The sequence below is a fragment of the Globicephala melas genome, chromosome 11, assembly GCF_963455315.2.
Source record: "Globicephala melas chromosome 11, mGloMel1.2, whole genome shotgun sequence".
NCBI lineage: Eukaryota > Metazoa > Chordata > Mammalia > Artiodactyla > Delphinidae > Globicephala > Globicephala melas.
In genome coordinates, this window is record NC_083324.2 from 78834234 (window position 1) to 78854038 (window position 19805).

At 41.5% G+C, this 19805-nt stretch overlaps 1 protein-coding gene across 1 annotated transcript; it reads right to left on the reverse strand.

Annotated features, from left to right (window-relative positions):
- On the reverse strand, positions 1 to 7099 carry LOC115860590 (SLA class II histocompatibility antigen, DQ haplotype D alpha chain). The gene is made up of 5 exons (XM_030870450.3): positions 6961 to 7099; positions 2798 to 3046; positions 2074 to 2355; positions 1642 to 1816; positions 1 to 1474 (listed from the first exon to the last, which is right to left on the reverse strand). The coding sequence occupies exons 1-4, from the start codon at positions 7040 to 7042 to the stop codon at positions 1662 to 1664; spliced, it is 768 nt and encodes a 255-aa protein (XP_030726310.1). The 5' UTR covers positions 7043 to 7099; the 3' UTR covers positions 1 to 1474; positions 1642 to 1661.
- Between the last annotated feature and the right edge of the window lie 12706 nt (positions 7100 to 19805).

Genomic DNA, 19805 nt, shown 5'->3' on the forward strand with positions numbered 1-19805 from the left:
TGTATCTGTTTTCACATTACTTTAATACACTCAGAATGTAGTATGGTATGTATCACAGCATCGCTTCTAAGTGACCATTTTTACATTATGGATTGAACTAGTAATTATATTTAATAAAGTTTGGGGTTTAGCCCAACCAATAACAAAGTGAGCATTACTTTGCTTTCTTTTGCTATTGTTCTTTGTTGTATACACACTCTTTAGGGTTACATTTCTGAGGGGTTCTAAGGTGTAGAACAGGATTTGGATGCTCAGTGTTTCTTAACTGCAATACAAATAAGGAAAACCTTAAAAACCGAAATAACTTCAAACAATGCTTCTCTGCTTATTTTTTCTTTTGGCTTTCCTGGAATATCTAAAAAAACCTTTGTATTATGGAACATTTCAACTATATACAGTAATAGGGAGAATAGTACCATGTATCAACAGTCCAGTTTTAAAAATGATCAGTTCATGGACAATTTTGTAAATCCACCCATTTAATATTATATGCATACTGGGTTATTTTAAAGATAATCTTAGACAATATATAATTTCATTGATAAATATTTTACTATGAAAATCTAAGATATAACAACTTTTTAGAAATATAACAGCAATGCCATTACCACACCTAAAATTATTTCTGATTGTCTCAATAATTTTTTTTGTTTGTTTGTTTGTTTTTCCGGTACGCAGGCCTCTCATTGTTGTGGCCTCTCCCATTGCGGAGCACAGGCTCCAGACGTGTAGGCTCAGCGGCCATGGCTCACGGGCCCAGCCGCTCCGCGGCATGTGGGATCTTCCCGGACCGGGGCTCGAACCCACGTCCCCTGCATCGGCAGGCAGACTCTCAACAACTGCGCCACCAGGGAAGCCTCTGTCATAACTTTTAAAAGCTATATTAAGATGAGTACAGACTTATTTCTTGGTTTTTGTATTTCTGCTATAACAAATCTACACCATGGGAGAAGAGTATATATTATCTTCAATGATGCCTGAATTAGGGGGGTGGGTGACAGTGCCAAGAATGGGAACAGAAGGAAGAGAGAAATAATAATCTCAGCTAAGATAACAACATATTATTAGGCTACACAGGTTGCTCTTGTGTTACTGGGCATGAAACATGATCTGAGAAACGAAATTAAGGGGCCTAAAGCATAAGGGAACAAGGTCCTAGTCAGCCTTGAGATGAAAGACAGGAAAAGTTTCAATAAAAGGAGGATTCATTGCTTCCATGATGATACTGGATCAGGGTCACTAGGGATTAGGTAACTGGGTGGAATACGCCAGTGATCCCATGGTATGTAACTATTGAGAACAGAAAAAAATCATCAGGTGGTCAGGGGGAGAATTCCGAGGTATATGTGAGCTTTAAGGGATAAGTCCCAGAGAAGAGGTGAGAGGAGGAGTGTAAGAGGAGAGAAGCTATATGAAGATAGTTCTAGGTCACCTAGCATGTCCACTCTTCTGCTCTGGTAGACGGGCAGTGCACCTGCAACAGGACAGACATGAGACTGATGAGTCCTAGGGGCCTTCTGTGTAATCATCATGACCTTTCCCAGTTCTCCTCAACTTTTCAACCACATTTGAGTCCACAAACCTCTTCTCACTTTCTTTCCTCCTGTACTGTCTCCAATGCTAACAAATCCGAATCCTTACCTTCCCTTCTAGGGTGCAACTCACAAGGGCCCTTGGTGTCTGGAGGGACCACCTGAGCGCAGGCCTTGGATGATGAAGACGGTGCCCACCACGATGCCTACGAGGCCCACAGTCAACCCCAGGGCGCAGACCACAGTCTCTGTCAGCTCTGACATAGGGGTTGGAATCTCAGGTTCTGCAAAAGTGAAGTTGTAAAACTCAGAATACAGAGTGTTGGTTCATGTGCATGTGTTTGGGATGGGGCAGGAGGTGTGGTGTTCATTCTACAAAGACTCAGGGCAGCAGGCTTAGGGAAGAGAGGGAAGTATATCTTTAGAAACACTTGAAGTGTGGAAAACAAGCTCTGGACCATGTGATTTAGGGGCTAAAAGGCAGGACATTCTGTACTTGATAGAGAAGAGAAAGTATCAAAGGGGTGGAACTCGTACATACCCCAGTGTTTCAGCAGTGGCTCATCCAGGCCCCAGTGTTCCACTTTGCAGTCATAAACATCATCATCAGAAGGCAGGAAGGTGAGATAACTGATCTTGAGGAAGGAAAGATCATTCTTCGTGAGGAAGCTGATCTCAGAAACACCCTCTGTGACTGTGTGTCCGTTCCTCAACCATGTGATGTTGATCACAGGAGGATAGATGTTGTCCACAAGACAGATGAGGGTGTTGGGTTGACGCAGCAACACAGGGAACTTAGAAAACACAGTCACCTCAGGAACCTCTGTGGTGAGAAAACAGCACTGATGTGAAATGAGGATAGCTCTGCCCTGAGGTTCTGCATTGCATCCTGGGGGAGCCCTCCCACCAACATTTCCCAGTCTGACAGTGGAAGAGCTCTTGTTTCCCTTTTGCTTGGGAGATGCTATTCACTGCCTCTGCTTTATCCCCATGTTCTCTGTGGGCATGCTTGTTAAGGAGGGAGGTCTGTGGGATTCAAGGGATATGTTATGGGAGTAGGGATCCTTATATTACATGGAAATATGTGATCTTTGAGAAGAGGGAGGATGAGGGTCCAGTAATTACTATGAGAAAATCTGGGGACTCCTTGGAAAGGAGAGAGTTTTATAGAGTGGTGAAGGGTATCTCTCCTTAGGGAACAAGAGAGTGAGGCCTGGTATGAAACAATAGTTTCAGTAAAGAGAGGCAGAATGGTGGACACCTACCATTGGTAACAGGGGTAAAGTTGGAGCGTTTAATCAGGATATCCAAGTTATGTTTCGCCACAGCTATGTTTCTCAGGGCACCCTGTGGGTCAAAACTTGTGAATTCGCTAAACACAGGCAGCCGCCAGACAGTCTCCTTCTTCTCCAGGTCCACATAAAACAGCTCATCTCCATCAAATTCTTGGGTGTACTGGCCAGAGGGCCCAAAAGACTGGTAGATAGTTGTGCCATAGGATGCAACGTGGTCAGCTGATAAGTGAAGGTGAGGGGCAGGAAGGTGCAAAACAGAGGGAGAGGAAAGAACCATGTTAAACAAAGTTACAGAAGAAACAACTCTCAAACATTGTAGTCTTCACCTCTGGCACAGTCTCAAAGCAAAATTCCCAGCACCTGTTTCCTTCGCCCTCAGTGTTGGTAGCTGTCCTGTTAGAATCCAGTCTGTCTTTCCACTATAACATATGCTCAGAAGGGTGGACTTTTCACAGGCCCTGTTTACTGCTATTTCCTGCATGCCCAGCTCAGTACCTGGCACATTGTAGGCTTGTGATAAATATCATAATGGAAAGAAAGAAGAAAGAAGGGAATGAATGAATGATCATGGTGTTAGTTTACTTCCCTTTGCTTCATAAGTTTTCTTTCTCACTTACTTCTTTCATCAGTTAATAACACATTCATTATGGTTCCTCTCCCCTCAGGACTGGCTCAGAGCAGAACGTTTTCTATAAAAGATTCATTTCTTATTGATTGATTGATTGATTGATTGATTGTGGTACGTGGGCCTCTCACTGTTGTGGCCTCTCCCGTTGCGGAGCACAGGCTCCGGACGCGCAGGCTCAGCGGCCATGGCTCACGGGCTCAGCCGCTCCGCGGCACGTGGGATCTTCCCGGACCGGGGCACGAACCTGTGCCCCTGCATCAGCAGGCGGACTCTCAACCACTGCGCCACCAGGGAAGCCCCATCTTATTTTTTTTAAACCAAGGAAAAGCACACGGAATCTTATTATTTTAAAAGAGTTTCCTCTTACTGTTACAGGGTGTAAGAACGAGTATGACAAGGACAGTGACAGTATTACAAAACATATAAAGAATAAACAGTGGTTTTAAGTTGTCCGTTTTGTTAACAGTAGTGATCCTTAAAGGAGAGTGCTTGATTGCTTCTGAAGTAAGAAATGGAAGTTTTATTTTGGATTTCTGTTACTTCCCACCCCTATTTTTTTCTTTAAGGAGGTTACTAAACTTCTTTTTCTGACTCAACATGTATTTGTTGAGGACTCAAGGTACTGTGCTGCCGTTTTCTTCAAATGGACAATATACTTTTCTGAGGATGCCAAAGCAGAATGGCAACCGGTTCAGTTGGACTCTACTCAAGTAAGCCTGACTGGACAATTTTGTCCAGACACATACAAGCCTTTTATCATTTTCTCTTTCCTTCCTTCCTCAATTACTGAGCATCAACAGGGTTTCAGACATTGTGGGAGGCAAAGAGTAAAACATCAATCAGGCATGGTCTCTGCCAACAAGGAGAATATTGATTAACGGGAGAGTCAGGTGAGTAAAGGAGCAAGTACAGTGTTCTGTGCTGAATTCTGGTATGGATGTATCCAACATCCTCATCTGACCTTAGCTATTAATCAAACCAAATGACATTATCCTTTCATGTTCCTTGGTCTTTGCAGGGTCTGTTTTTTTTTTTTTTCCCCCTGAAATGAAATTATCTGTTAGGATTTCCTGGACACCTCCAGTTCATTCTTTTTTAAAAATTTATTTATTTAATTAATTTATTTATTTTTGGCTGTGTTGGGTCTTTGTTGCTGCGTGCGGGCTTTCTCTAGTTGCATCCAGTGGGGGCTACTCTTCGTTGAGGTGATCAGGTTTCTCATTGTGGTGGCTTCTCTTGTTGTGGAGCACATGCTCTAGATACGCGGGCTTCAGTAGTTGTGGCTTGTGGGCTCTAGAGTGCAGGCTCAGTAGTTGTGGTGCACGGACTTAGTTGCTCCACGGCATGTGGAATCTTCCTGGACCAGGGATCAAACCCATGTCCCCTGAATTGGCAGGTGGATTCTTAACCACTGTGCCACCAGGGAAGCCCCAGTTCATTCTTGAAGTTTCTGCTTAGTTACCAACTTTTTAGCTAAGTTCTCTCATTACACATATTTTTGCTCACATTATAACCTCCAACCTCTCCATCCCAGTGTCCTGCTTTCAAGTCAATCTATTCCTCATCATTACCCAGCATGACCCCTTGGTTGATCACTTAAAAGGCCTTCCAATGTAGCCTCCTTATCCCTGTAGTGAATATTCTTGACTCCTTTTCAACCATGGATGTATGCAATTATTCTCTTCATCGGCTACTTGTCCTGAGTTGCCAGCACTGAAGAGCATCGCACTGCTGTGCCAACTGGAACCAATTCACTTTTACAGCTTCAGCCTCAGCTGCATCCATTGCCCTGCTCAGCAATACTCCTTCTGTTTTTCTGCACCATTTTCTTAGCATTACTAATCTTAGTACACTCCATGGGGCAGATAGCATGTCTTTTCATTTTTGCATCCCCCAAACTTAGCTTGCTGCGTGTTCAAAAATGAGTACAAAATGTCAATTACTATTCTTGAGGATCACAGAGACTTTGGGGAAGACTGACAAGCACAGAGGTAGCAGAATTATATGACAATCAGAATCAGCAGTGACCAGGGCTGCAGTATGATTGTGAGCCCTAAGCGCTGTTGCATAAGCAAGCTTTCCTCCATAAAAATATTAAAAGTCATATTTTATGGCCATACTGGTATAAAGACAAATATAATCTAGGCTAAACTAAAAATTAAAACATTTTCTTCTACCCTAAAAGTTCATTTTTTTTCTAATTAAAATAATAAAATATTTTCATGGAGCCCTATAAGCACTGCAGGCCCTTGGCCTGTGTCCCCTGTGCCCAATGAGGAAGTCGAGCCTGACCAGGACACTCTAGTGTGATGCTGAAGAAACAAAATTTAGAAGTGCTCTGGAGAAGTACGTGAAACTTCCACTACCACACACAATTAGAATGGGAGCATTCATGGTTAGCAAAGTTGCTGAAGGTTAGAGTAACCCTCCATTTCACTTCCCTTTTGAACTACCTGGCCTTTCTACTTTGGTTTTTACAAACTCACTCAATGTCTATAAAAGATGTGGGCCAGGGATGGATCCTGGAAGGAAAGGAAGACGAAGGAATGTAAGAAAAGAGGGTGCAAGGAGGGGGACAGCAAAGGCAGAGGGGCCTAAGGGACCAAATAAATACTCTGTGCTTGCCCATTCTTCTTGAAGGACTTCCTTAGATGGGGCAAAGAACTGGTAATTTGGGCTAACAATTTGAAAACGATATAATTTGATTCATCAAGTTTCTTATCATAAAGTTCTCAATTTTAAAATAAAAATAAGGAAATTTCTTACTTTGTTAAAGAAAATAAAGCAAAGCTACACTTGTAACGGTAAAACTAAAAAAATAAGAATAATCTTTGACATTTGTGTGTCTTAATCACTTAGAAAGCATTTCTACACATGTCTTTTACTTGGTTATTTGTGAGGTGACATGTATGAGGTAACTGAGGTTAAGTGAGGACCCTGTGGTAAAACGCCTTGTGTAAAGGCATTCTGCTGGGCTTGCTTACCCTCTCCCCACCTGTGCGAGATGACAGCATGAAAATGTATGTAGATCTGAGACTGAAAAGGTCACCCTTCTTTGTATCTACACAGTATACAGAATTCATGGAACTGTTTACCCCAAGATACACTTTAGGAGAAATATACAAAAAGCTTCAAAATTTACTCAGAGAAATTTAGGAGCAATAGTTCATAAAATTTTAGTAACAAAATATCCACTTATGGAAACGTTTCTAATCTTTGAGGCAATAATGAATGAATGCCCTAGAGCCCTCCAGGACATATTCACTGGATCCAATATCAGAAACAGAATAGTGTCCTTGGTGAGCTCTGCAACAGCACAAGTAGCAAAGAGAGTGGGTCTGGACTCTGGTTTCCTGCAGGAGGAATGACTCTAAGTTTTAGATTTGCTTAATATTGAGAACGCTTTGAGGAGTTGCTATTGTTTCTAGGCCAAACTCTATCTTTTTTTCCCTTCAATTCCCTGTTCCCCAACTCTAGTCCCCACATCCCTCAACCATGCACTCACCCACAATGTCTTCACCTCCACAGGGGCTCATCATGATGGTCAGGGTGAGGGTCCCCAGAATCAGAGCTCTGTTCAGGACCATCCTACTTTAAGGTGGTCTCAGCAGTTGCTGTTCTGAGTTGCAGAGCAATGATGAGGGCTGAGCTGAGAAGGAACTCTGTAGACACCCAAACCACACTCTGTAGACACCCAAACCACACTTGGCCAATCAGAAAAATCCCCTATGATGACACCTCAGTTGCCAGATGAAGACTTTGTACCAAGAGGCCTCGAAGGGGCTGGGAAATCCCTTGGTTCTGAGGCGGCCTCCACTCAGAGTGGACCTGAAGGAATTTTCTATGAAAGGAGGGAGGGTATTAAATCAGAGTCTTCTCACATATGTGTATGCCTGCTGGTGACAAGAGGGCTGGGAATTTCTGAGCAGCCTCGTGGACAGATGAAGTCATCACTAATATGGTGTCCAACAGGATATTCTAGGCTATAACTTCCAGGGTCTCTCCCCTGAGTTCGTCCCCCTCCCTGGCAGGCCCCACCTCCTCCCATTTCTCTTGCCTCCTTATGTGGGTTAACTGTCTTTCTCTTTGTTTCCATAGTGCATATGGAATTCTCTAAATATTGAGTTGATCCAAGTGATTTCTGCTGGTGATAGCCAAGGAATACCTTTGCCTTTTCTACTTAGAGGAATCCAGTTGAGTAAATTATTCTTTTCGTTCTCTCAAAAGCTTTTATTACCCAGGGCAATAAAAGTACTTGTAATGTCGTGTAATGCTGCCTAAAGTAACTGCATGATCTTTCATTTGAATTTTTTCCCCGTCTTGAGTATTCTTTATGCTCTATATTTTGGTGAACCTATCTACTTTTAAAGGAATTTGGAGAGCATTGATTACATTAAAGAAAGCTCTGGCTGGCATGCTGTATAATTTTTTTAAACTTAAGAATGTCAAGTCAAATATTGAGGGTAGAATTCAGGGAATTGTTCTGACTTAGAAAATGTTCTTCCTTTAATCTACTGGATATTTTAATATTCTTTATCCTGCCACATTAAAACCCCAGGTATTTGTGAGGGACTAAGGACTGAGCTAAAGTGAAAGACAATTTTTAGAGGGGAACTTATTTTTTCAGAAGAATTGATTTTCTGTGTGTTATGGAAACCACAGGTTAATGGGGTTCCATTTAGAATCAATCCCCCTGTCCCTGTTAGATGGCCCCCAGTTTCTCAGCACTGTCTTTCCACACAGTGACAAAGACTATAAAGAAGAGTGAGACAGAAAAAGCCCTGGCATCTGGGAGCTGCCTGGGACTATTAATTAGGCCTTGGTGTCGCGAGGAGCTGGCCTGTGACTCATAGCTAGGTTTTGGTGTTTTCTTGCTGAACATAAGCAACGTCGTATAGCAACAGCATCAGACAGCCATTCTGTGACCATCAGCCTTTCTGCTTTGACTATCAAAGCAGAAAACAAGGCCACTCAGTAATCATGTCTCAACACAGACAAAACATGAACTGTGTCCAAATCACAAAAATGACCAAGCGTACTTCTCCCCTAGATAATATGAATGACCTCTGCTTCTTTCCTAATTACAGCTTTAGCCCCAGTATAATCTTCCTTCCTCCTAGGGAAGATTTATTAAGATGCCCGATTACAGAATTACCCCACTTCACCACCCACTTCTTGACAGAATCCAATTAAGAACAAAGTCTCTGTTTCTTAAATCCTCCTCAAGATCACCTAACACAAGCCCAAATCCTATAATAGTTTAAGGGTCTGTTTCATGTGTTGCCTAGGCTATGGTCCTCAGTTATTCACTCAAACATTAACCTACGTGTTGCTCTGAAGTTATCTTATAGATGTGATTAAGGTCCAAAATCAGTTGACATTATGTAAGAGAGATTATTCTAGATAATCTAGGTGAGGCTGGACGAATCAGGTGAAAAGTCTCAAGACCAGACCTGAGGTTTCCCCGAGGGGAAGAGATTTCACTGTGGGCTCCAGCTTCAGCCTGTGCTGAAATTTCCAGCCTGCCTTTCCTGACAATAGCCCTCCCTATGGGTCTTGGACTTGCCTAGCCCACCCCACAACTGTGTAAACTAATTCTTTGCAGTGAATCTCTTAAAAGATCTCACCAACAGGTTCTGCTTCTTTGGTTCCAACATCTTCATATTGAGATGCCCATGATTCCCCATGGTGAGTTTATGAACAATACAACCAACTTGTTCATCCATGGATGTGCTTCCGATGATCCTTGGCTGAAGACGTTAACAGCACTTCATTAGATTATTGTGAGGAACGTAGACATACTGCACCTGGAATGAAAAATTCCCACAGCTCTTTATACTTGTAATAAATTAATATCATCCCCATTTTACAAGGAGAACATCACATTTCAGAAAGGTGAGAGGATTTGCCCAAAGTCACACAGCTGGTGAGTGCAGAGCTGAAATGTGACAAGGGCAAGCCACAAGTCCCTGTGAGGGAGGGAGGGGGTCTCCTGCGTGGATTCAGAATACAGTGTCCTGATATAATTAGGATAAATATTTGACCCTACAGGTGGCCTTATCATTCTTTCCAGTCTCTCCCATTATGGACCAAGAGAAATTTTGAGGTTCTACTTGAGATGTGCTCCTTTTACCATGCAGCATCCTCCTTTCTATGCAGAAATAACATGTTTCTATGCTTTTTTTCTGGATCCAGACTTACCTGCTTTATATCTTAAATAAATCACTTACAGTTTGGCAAATGGTCAAAACTTTTCCTGACGGTGCTTCAGAATTTCACCTACTAATATTACAGTTAAAAGTATTCAACTCAAATTAGGAAGTTAGGATGTTAAACACTCAGGATCAGAACTGTATCTCAGATGGGAAGTTGAAGACCAGTCTCAGATTTCACATCCAGTGGGATGCAGGGGAATTCCAAGCAGGCAATGTTACTAGCTAAGAGATAGAAGATGAGCTTTTCTGTCCTTAACTTGACTTTGTGTCCCTCCTTTTCCTGCAATCACACAATGAACCTTGTTCTAGTTGCTTCTGTCTTCAGGTCATAATTTTAACATAAAGTAAAATTATTAGTGAATTAAACTCAGAGGAATGGTGTACCACTTTGACAAAAACCAATTTGTGACCTTTGTCTAAAAGGAAAACAAAAGACCCTTTTCATAAATTAATGGTGGAAATGAAATTTGCAGTTTAAAATATTAATTTAGACCAAAAATTTTCTATTTTTTAACATCTTTATTGGAATGTAATTGCTTTACAATGTTATGTTAGATTCTGCTGTATAACAAAGTGAATCAGCTATATGTATACATATATCCCCATATCCCCTCCATCTTGCGTCTCCCTCCCACCCTGTCTATCCCACCCCTCTAGGTGGTCACAAAACACCGAGCTGATCTCCCTGTGCTTCCCACTAGCTATCTATTTTACATTTGGTAGTGTATATATGTCCATGCCACTCCCGCACTTCATCCCAGCTTACCCTTCCCCCTCCCCGTGTCCTCAAGTCCATTCTCTACATCTGCGTCTTCATTCCTGTCCTGCCCCTGGGTTCATCAGAACCTCTTTTTTTAAAGATTCCATATATATGTGTTAGCATACGGTATTTGTTTTCTCTTTGTGACTTACTTCACTCTGTATGACAGACTCTAGGTCCATCCACCTCACTGCAAATAACTCAGTTTCGTTTCTTTTTATGGTTGAGCAATATTCCATTGTATATATGTGCCACATCTTCTTTATCCATTCATCTGTTGATGGACACTTAGGTTGTTTCCATCTCCGGGCTATTGTAAATAGAGCTGCAATGAACATTTTGGTACATGACTCTTTTTGAATTATGGTTTTCTCAGGGTATATGCCCAGTAGTGGGATTGCTGGGTCGTATGGTAGTTCTATTTTTTGATTTTTAAGGAAACTGCATACTGTTCTCCATAGTGGCTGTATCAATTTACATTCCCACCAACAGTGCAAGAGGGTTCCCTTTTCTCCACACCTTCTCCAGCATTTATTGTTTGTAGATTTTTTTGATGATGTCCATTCTGACCAATGTGAGGTGATACCTCACTGCAGTTTTGATTTGCATTTCTCTAATGATTAGTGATGTTGAGCATCCTTTCATGTGTTTGTTGGCAATCTGTATGTCTTCTTTGGAGAAATGTCTCTTTAGGTCTTCTGCCCATTTTTGGATTGGGTTGTTTGTTTTTTTGTTATTGAGCTTGTAAATTTTGGAGATTAATCCTTGGTCAGTTGCTTCATTTGCAAATATTTTCTCCCATTCTGAGGGTTGTCTTTTGGTCTTGTTTATGGTTTCCTTTGCTGTGCAAAAGCTTTGAAGTTTCATTAGGTCCCATTTGTTTATTTTTGTTTTTATTTCCATTTCTCTAGGAGGTGGGTCAAAAGGGATCTTGCTGTGATTTATGTCACTGAGTGTTCTGCCTATGTTTTCCTCTAAGAGTTTAATAGTGTCTGGCCTTACATTTAGGCCTTTAATCCATTTTGAGCTTATTTTTGTGTATGTTGTTAGGGAGTGTTCTAATTTCATTCTTTTACATGTAGCTGTCCAGTTTTCCCAGCACCACTTATTGAAGAGGTTGTCTTTTCTCTGTTGCATATTCTTGCCTCCTTTATCAAAAATTAGGTGACCACATGTGCATGGGTTTATCTCTGGGCTTTCTATTCTGTTCCATTTATCTATATTTCTGTTTTTTTGCCAGTACCATACTGTCTTGATTACTCTAGCTTTGTAGTACAGTCTGAAGTCAGGGAGCCTGATTCCCAAGCTCCGTTTTTCTTTCTCAAGATTGCTTTGGCTATTCGAGGTCTTTTGTGTTTCCATACAAATTGTGAAATTTTTTGTTCTAGTTCTGTGAAAAATGCCATTGGTTGTTTGATAGGGATTGCATTGAATCTGTACATTACTTTGGGTAGTATAGTCATTTTCACAATGTTGATTCTTCCAAACCAAGAATATGGTATCTCTCTCCATCTGTTTGTATCATCTTTAATTTCTTTCTTCCGTGTCTTATAATTTTCTGCATACAGGTCTTTTGTCTTCTTAGGTAGGTTTATTCCTCGGTATTTTATTCTTTTTGTTGCAATGGTGAATGGGATTATTTCCTTAATTTCTCTTTCAGATTTTTCGTCATTAGTGTATAGGAATGCAAACAATTTCTGTGCATTAATTTTGTATCCTGCTACTTTACCAAGTTCATTGATTAGCTCTAGTGGTTTTCTGGTGGCATCTTTAGGAATCTCTATGTATAGTATCATGTCATCTGCAAACAGTGACAGTTTTACTACTTCTTTTCCGATTTGGATTACTTTTATTTCTTTTTATTCTCTGATTGCTGTGGCTAAAACTTCCAAAACTATATTGAAATGGTTTCAGTTTTTCACCATTGACAATGATGTTGGCTGTGGGTTTGTCATATATGACCTTTATTATGTTGAGGTAGGTTCCCTCTATGCCTACTTTTGGGAGAGTTTTTATCATAATTGCGTGTTGATTTTATCAAAAGCTTTTTCTGCATCTACTGAGATTATCATATAGTTTTTATCCTTCAGTTTGTTAATATGGTGTATCACAGTAATTGATTTGCATATATTGAAGAATTCTTGCATTCCTGGGATAAACCCCACTTGATCATGATCTATGATCCTTTTAATGTGCTGTTGGATTCTGTTTGCTAGTATTTTGTTGAGGATTTTTGCATCTATTTGTTCATCAGAGATATTGGCCTGTAGTTTTCTTTTTTTGTGACATCTTTGTCTGGTTTTGGTATCAGGGTGATGGTAGCCTCGTAGAATGAGTTTGGGAGTGTTCCTCCCTCTGCTATGTTTTGGAAGAGTTTGAGAAGGATAGGTGTTAGTTTTTCTCTAAATGTTTGGTAGATTCACCTGTGAAGACATCTGGTCCTGGGCTTTTGTTTGTTGGAGGATTTTTAATCACAGTTTCAATTTCAGTGCTTGTGATTGGTCTGTTTATATTTCCTATTTCTTCCTGGTTCAGTCTTGGAAGGTTGTGCTTTTCTAAGAATTTGTCCATTTCTTCCAGGTTGTGCATTGGCATTTAGTTGCTTGTAGTAACCTCTTATGATCCTTTGTATTTCTGCAGTGTCAGTTTTTACTTCTCCTTTTTCGTTTCTAATTCTGTTGATTTGAGTCTTCTCCCTTTTTTCCTTGATGAGTCTGGCTAATGGTTTATCAATTTTGTTTATCTTCTCAGAGAACCAGCTTTTAGATTTATTGATCTTTGCTAGTGTTTACTTCATTTCCTTTTCATTTATTTCTGATCTGATTTTTATGATTTCTTTTCTTCTGCTAACTTTGGGGTTATTTTGTTCTTCTTTCTCTAATTGATTTAGTTGTAAGGTTAGGTTGCTTATTTGAGATTTTTCTTGTTTCTTGAGGTTGGATTGTATTGCTATAAACTTCCCTCTTAGAATTGCTTTTGCTGTATCCCATAGGTTTTGGGTCATCATGTTTTCATTGTCATTTGTTTCTAGGTAGTTTTTGATTTCCTCTTTGATTCCTTCAGTGATCTCTTGGTTATTTGGTAGTGTATTGATTAGCCACCACATGTTCGTATTTTTTACAGTTTTTTTCCTGTAATTGATATCTAGTCTCATAGAACTGTGGTCGGTAAAGATACTTGATACGATTTCAGTTTTCTTAAATTTACCAAGGCTTGATTTGTGACCCAAGATATGATCTATCCTGGAGAATGTTCCATGAGCACTCGCGAAGAAAGTGTATATTGTTGTTTTTGGATGGAATGTCCTATAAATATCAATTAAGTCCATCTTGTTTAATGTGTTATTTAAAGCTTGTGTTTCCTTATTTATTTTCATTTTGGATGATCTGTCCATTGGCGAAAGTGGGGTGATAAAGTCCACTACTCTTATTGTGTTACTGTCAATTTCCCCTTTTATGGCTTTAACATTTGTCTTATGTACTGAGGTTCTCCTATGTTAGGTGCATAAATATTTACAACTGTTATATCTTCTTTTGGATTGATCCATTGATCATTATGTAGTGTCCTTCTTTGTCTCTTGTAATAGTGTTTATTCTAAAGTCTATTTTGTCTGATATGAGAATTGCTACTCCAGCTTTCTTTTGATTTCCATTTGCAGGGAATATCTTTTTCCATCTCCTCACTTCCAGTCTGTATGTGTCCCTAGGTCTGAAGTGGGTCTCTTGTAGACAGCATATATACGGGTCTTGATTTTGTATCCATTCAGCCAGTCTATGTCATTTTTTTTACAAATATATATTTTTTAACATCTTTATTGGAGTATAATTGCTTTACAATGGTGTGTTTGTTTCTGCTTCATAACAAAGTGAATCAGCTATATATATACATATATCCCCATATCCCCTCCATCTTGCGTCTCCCTCCCACCCTGTCTATCCCACCCCTCTAGGTGGTCACAAAGCACTGAGCTGATCTCCCTGTGCTATGCAACTGCTTCCCGCTAGCTATCTATTTTACATTTGTTAGTATATATAAATCCATGCCACTCTCTCACTTCATCCCAGCTTACCCTTCCCCCTCCGCATGTCCTCAAGTCCATTATCTACGTCTACGTCTTTATTCCTGTCCTGCCCCTAGGTTCTTTAGAACCATTTTTTTTGATTCCATATATATATGTGTGTGTTAGTATACAGTATTTATTTTTCTCTTTTTGACTTACTTCACTCTGTATGACAGCCTATGTCTTTTGGTTGGAGCATTTAATCCATTTACATTTAAGGTAGTTATCAATATGTATGTTCCTAATACCATTTTCTTAATTGTTTTGGGTTGGTTTTTGTAGGTCTTTTTCTTCTCTTGTGTTTCCTGCCTAGAGAAGTTCCTTTAGCATTTGTTGGAAAGCTCGTTTGGTGATGCTGAATTCTCTTAACTTTTCCCTGTCTGTAAAAGTTTAATTTCTCCATTGAATCTGAATGAGATCCTTGCTGGGTAGAGTAATCGTGGTTGTAGGTTTTTCCCTTTCATCACTTTAAGTATGTCCTGCCACTCCCTTCTGGCTTGCAGAGTTTCTGCTGAAAAAAACAGCTGTTAACCTTATGGGGATTCCCTTGTATGTTATTTGTTGCTCTTCCCTTGCTGCTTTTTATATTTTTTCTTTGTATTTAAATTTTGATAGTTTGATTAATATGTGTCTTGGCATGTTTCTCTTTGGATTTATCCTGTATGGGACTCTCTGCTCTTCCTGGACTTGATCGACCGTTTCCTTTCCCCTGTTAGGGAAGTTTCAACTATAATCTCTTCCAATATTTTCTCAGATCCTTTCTTTTTCTCTTCTTCTTCTGGGACCCCTATGATTCAAATGTTGGTGCATTTAATGTTGTCACAGATGTTTCTGAGACTGTCCTCAATTCTTTTTTTTTTTTTTTTGTGGTACGCTGGCCTCTCACTGTTGTGGCCTCTCCCGTTGCAGTTGCAGAGCACAGGCTCCGGATGCGCAGGCCCAGCGGCCACGGCTCACGGGCCCAGCCGCTCCGCGGCACGTGGGATCTTCCCGGACCGGGGCACGAACCCGTGTCCCCTGCATCAGCAGGCGGACTCTCAACCACTGCGCCACCAGGGAAGCCCTGTCGTCAATTCTTTTCATTATTTTTTCTTTATTCTGCTCTACGGTAGTTATTTCCACTATTTTATCTTCCAGGTCCCTTATCCGTTCTTCTGCCTCAGTTATTCTGCTATTGATTCCTTCTAGAGAATTTTTAATTTCATTTATTGTGTTGTTCATCATTGTTTGTTTGCCTTTTAGTTCTTCTAGGTCCTTGTTTAACATTTCTTGTATTTTCTCCATTCTATTTCCAAGATTTTGGATCATCTTTACTATCATTACTCGGAATTCTTTTTCAGGTAGACTGCCTATTTCCTCATTTTTTTGGTCTGGTGGTTTTTTACCTTGTTATTTCATCTGCTGCATATTTCTCTGTCTTCTCATTTTGTTAAACTTACTGTGTTTGGGGTCTGCTTTTCTCAGTCTGCAGGTTCATAGTTCCCGTTGTTTTTTGTGTCTGCCTCCAGTGGGTGAGGTTGGTTTAGTGGCTTGTGTAGGCTTCCTGGTGGAGGAGACTGGTGCCTGTGTTCTGGTTTGTGGAGCTGGATCTTGTCTTTCTGGTGGGCAGGGCCATGTCTGGTGGTGTGTTTTGGGGTGTCTGTGAACTTAGTATGAGGTTAGGCAGCCTCTCTGCTAATGGATTGGGTTGTGTTCCTGTCTTGCTAGTTGTTTGGCATGGGACGTCCAGCACTGAAGCTTGCTGGCCATTGGGTGGAGCTGGGTCCTAGCATTGAGATGGAGATCTCTGGGAGAGCTCTTGCCAATTGATATTATGTGGGGCTGGGGGGCCTCTGGTGGTCCAATGACCTGAACTCGGCTCTCCCACCTCAGAGACTCAGACCTGACACCAGGCCGGAGCACCAATACCCTGTCTGCCACACAGCTCAGAAGAAAAAGGAGAAAAAAAGAAAGAAAGGGAAAATTATTAAAATTAGAAAAAGAGAGCAACAAAACCAATAAACAAATCCAGAAATGATAATAGGAGCTAAAAACTAAACCATGATAAACATAAAATTCAGAAACAATGAGTCGCAGACAGCAAACCGCAAGTCTACCATTGCTTCCAAAGTCTACTGCCTCAATTTTGGGATGATTCATTGTCCATTCAGGTATTCCACAGATGCAGGGTACATCAAGTTGATTGTGGGGATTTAATCTGCTGCTCCTGAGGTTGCAGGGAAAAATTTCCCTTTCTCTTTTTTGTTTGTACAGGTCCTGGGGTTCAGCTTTGGCTTTGGCCCCACTTCTGCGTGTAGGTCAACCTCAGGCATCTGTTTCCCATCCAGACAGGAGGGGGTTAATGCAGCGGTGGGGGCTCTTGCTCTCTCAGGCCAGGGGGAGAGAGGGGTAGTATAGTCATAATTGGAATGTAGGGCGAGCCTGCAGTGGCAGAGACCAACGTGACATTGCAACAGCCTGAGGTACACCATGTGTTCTCCTGGGGAAGTTGTCCCTGGATCTTGGGACCCTGGCAGTGGCGGGCTGCATAGGATCCCCAGGGGGCAGGTGTGGATAGTGGCCTGTGCTTGCACACAGGATTCTTGGTGGCAGCAGCAGCAGCGTTAGTGTTTCATGCCTGTCTCTGGGGTCTGGACTGACAGTCACAACTTGCGCCCATCTCTAGAGCTTGCTTAGTCTGTGTTCTGCCTGCTGTGGGTACACAGGGAAGGAATCCCCTCTCCTCGTGCACCCAAGAACTATGGTCTCTTGCCTCTTCAGCAGGTGCAGACTTTTTCCCGTACTCCCTCCGGGCTAGCTGTGGTGCACTAGCCTCCTCAGGCTGTCTTCACAAACCAACCCCAGTCTTTTCCCTAGGGTCTGACCTCCGAAGCCCGAACCTCAGCTCTCAGCCCCCACCCGCCCCAGTGGGTGAGCAGACAAGTGTCTCAGGCTGGTGAGTGCTGGTTGGCACCAATCCTCTGTGCAGGAATCTCTCCGCTTTGTCCTCTGCACCCCTGTTGCTGCGCTCTCCTCCGTGGCTCCGAAGTTTCACCCCCACCCATCCCCTGTCTCCGCCAGTGAAGAGGCTTCCTGGTGTGTGGAAAATTTTCCTCCTTCACAGCTCCCTCCCAGAGTTGCAGATCCCATCCCTATTCTTTTGTCTGTGTTTTTTCTTTTTTCTTTTGCCCTACCCAGGTACGTGGGGAGTTTCTTGGCTTTTGGGAAGTCTGAGGTCTTCTGCCAGTGTTCAGTAGGTGTTCTGTAGGAGTTGTTCCACATGTAGATGTATTTTTGATGTCTTTGTGGGGAGGAAGGTGATCTCCATGTCTTACTCCTCTGCCATCTTGAAGGTCCCCCCACCAATAATTTTCTTAAAAATCATTAATTTTCTGCCATTGATTTAGTACCTAAAACTGTCAATGTAAATGGAATGTGTCATTATAGCTTACATCTTTGAGCATCCTCTAAGAAATTATTTAGATAGAACTCATGTTACTTCTAATTAACATTTATATAATTCTCTAAGAAGCTGTGTATTTTCAAATTCTTTGGTTCTGACTTTCAACTGTTTTCTCCTGACACAACCCTAGTTATTATGCATTGGTGAGGTTTTCCTGAAAACGCCAAGCCTCTACCATCTTGCAGTAATGAAAGATGCTTCACAACAACAACAGAGTCCAGAGTAGTAAAGTAAAAAGAAGATGGACTTTGTAATCAAATGAATAAGGGTTCAATAATGATTTTACCAGCTGCATCATCTTGGGCAAGTCACTCAAAATACATGAGCTTTAGGGTACTTTACTATAAAATGGGATAAAAACTGCTACATGATAGTTAATATGATAAAATAAAATGGTAAATAAGTACAAATTATAAGGTTTAAATACAGTCCAGTGTCTGGCACATAGCAATTATTTCCAAATGAGAACAACTATATAATGACAAATACTAACTGTGCCTAGGCCAGGGACAGCCTATAGCTTTTTTCTTATTCAGCCAACCTTCTCCCTGCTGCAGTCTAGGTATGTGGGAGCCTGTGAGTCACAGAAGCACTAATTGGTCACTAGGAAATAGAACACTTTGAGGAGTGTTGTATCAGTCAGATATTTCTTAATGTAGCTAACCACTCCAAAACATAATTAATAACTTTAAACAATGTTTTAGTATTTTCTTATGATTCTGTAAGACAGTAAATTGTGCTAGGTCCCTTTGGGCAGTTGTGTCTATGCCAGCTCAGATGTTTTCAGGTGTTCACCCATCTGTGGCATCAGTTGGTTCAGCTGGGATTACTGAGTTTCTCTCCATTTGGGCTCACCATCCAGTAGGCTGGCTGAAGCTTCCCCACCAGGTGCTGGAAGGCTCCCTAGCGCAAGAGAGAAATGGCAGGGCTTCTTCTACCTAAATTTACATTCTACTAGCCAATGCAAGTCAGAGCACTGGCTCAGATTAAGAGGTGGGTTAACAGATTGCATTTCTTGATAGGATGAACTGAAAAGAATCTGTAACTATTTTTGCAATTTACCATAAATGTCCTCTGGCTTTTGGGTATATATAAGTGAGCTTTGAATGTAAGAGTTGGAGTGCTTCCACATATGGACTCAATTCCTCCCGCACACCTACTAAATTTTATTTTATCCCCATTGAAAGCACAGCACAGCTTTCTCAAAGGAGATTTGAACTAATAATTGGTTTTTTTAAAAATTTTATTATATATATTTTTTATACAGCAAGTTCTTATTAGTCATCAATTTTATACACGAGTGTATACATCTCAATCTCAATCGCCCAATTCATCACACACACACCCCCCACCGTGGCTTTCCCCCCTTGGTGTCCATACGTTTGTTCTCTACATCTGTGTCTCAACTTCTGCCCTGCAAACCGGTTCATCTGTACCATTTTTCTAGGTTCCACTTTAATCTGCTTGTCTGCTGATGGGTGGGGCTGGGTTTCCTCCCTGTTGGTTGTTTGGCTTGAGGTGACCCAACACTGGAGTTTACCTGGGCTCTTTGGTGGGGCAAATGGTGGACTCTGGGAGGGCTCATGCCAAGGAGTACTTCCCAGAACTTCTGCTTCCAGTGTCTTTGTCCTCACGGTGAGCCACAGCCACCCCCTGCATCTGCAGGAGACCCTCCAACACTAGCAGGTAGATCTGGTTGTTTCCTATGGGGTCACTGCTCCTTCTCCTTGGTCCTGATGTGCACACTACTTTGTGTGTGCCCTCCAAGAGTGGAGTCTCTGTTTCCCCCAATCCTGCCGAAGTCCTACAATCAAGTCCCACTAGCCTTCAAAGTCTGATTCTCTAGGAATCCCACCCAGTAGATATGGGATTT

Coding starts and splice junctions, on each gene's coding strand:
- LOC115860590 (XM_030870450.3), bottom strand. CDS start 7,042: ATGGTCCTGAACAGAGCTCTGATTCTGGGGACCCTCACCCTGACCATC. Junction 2,356..2,797: donor CTTTACCCCTGTTACCAATG/GTAGGTGTCCAC, acceptor TTCTCACCACAG/AGGTTCCTGAGGTGACTGTG. Junction 1,817..2,073: donor GCCACTGCTGAAACACTGGG/GTATGTACGAGT, acceptor TCACTTTTGCAG/AACCTGAGATTCCAACCCCT.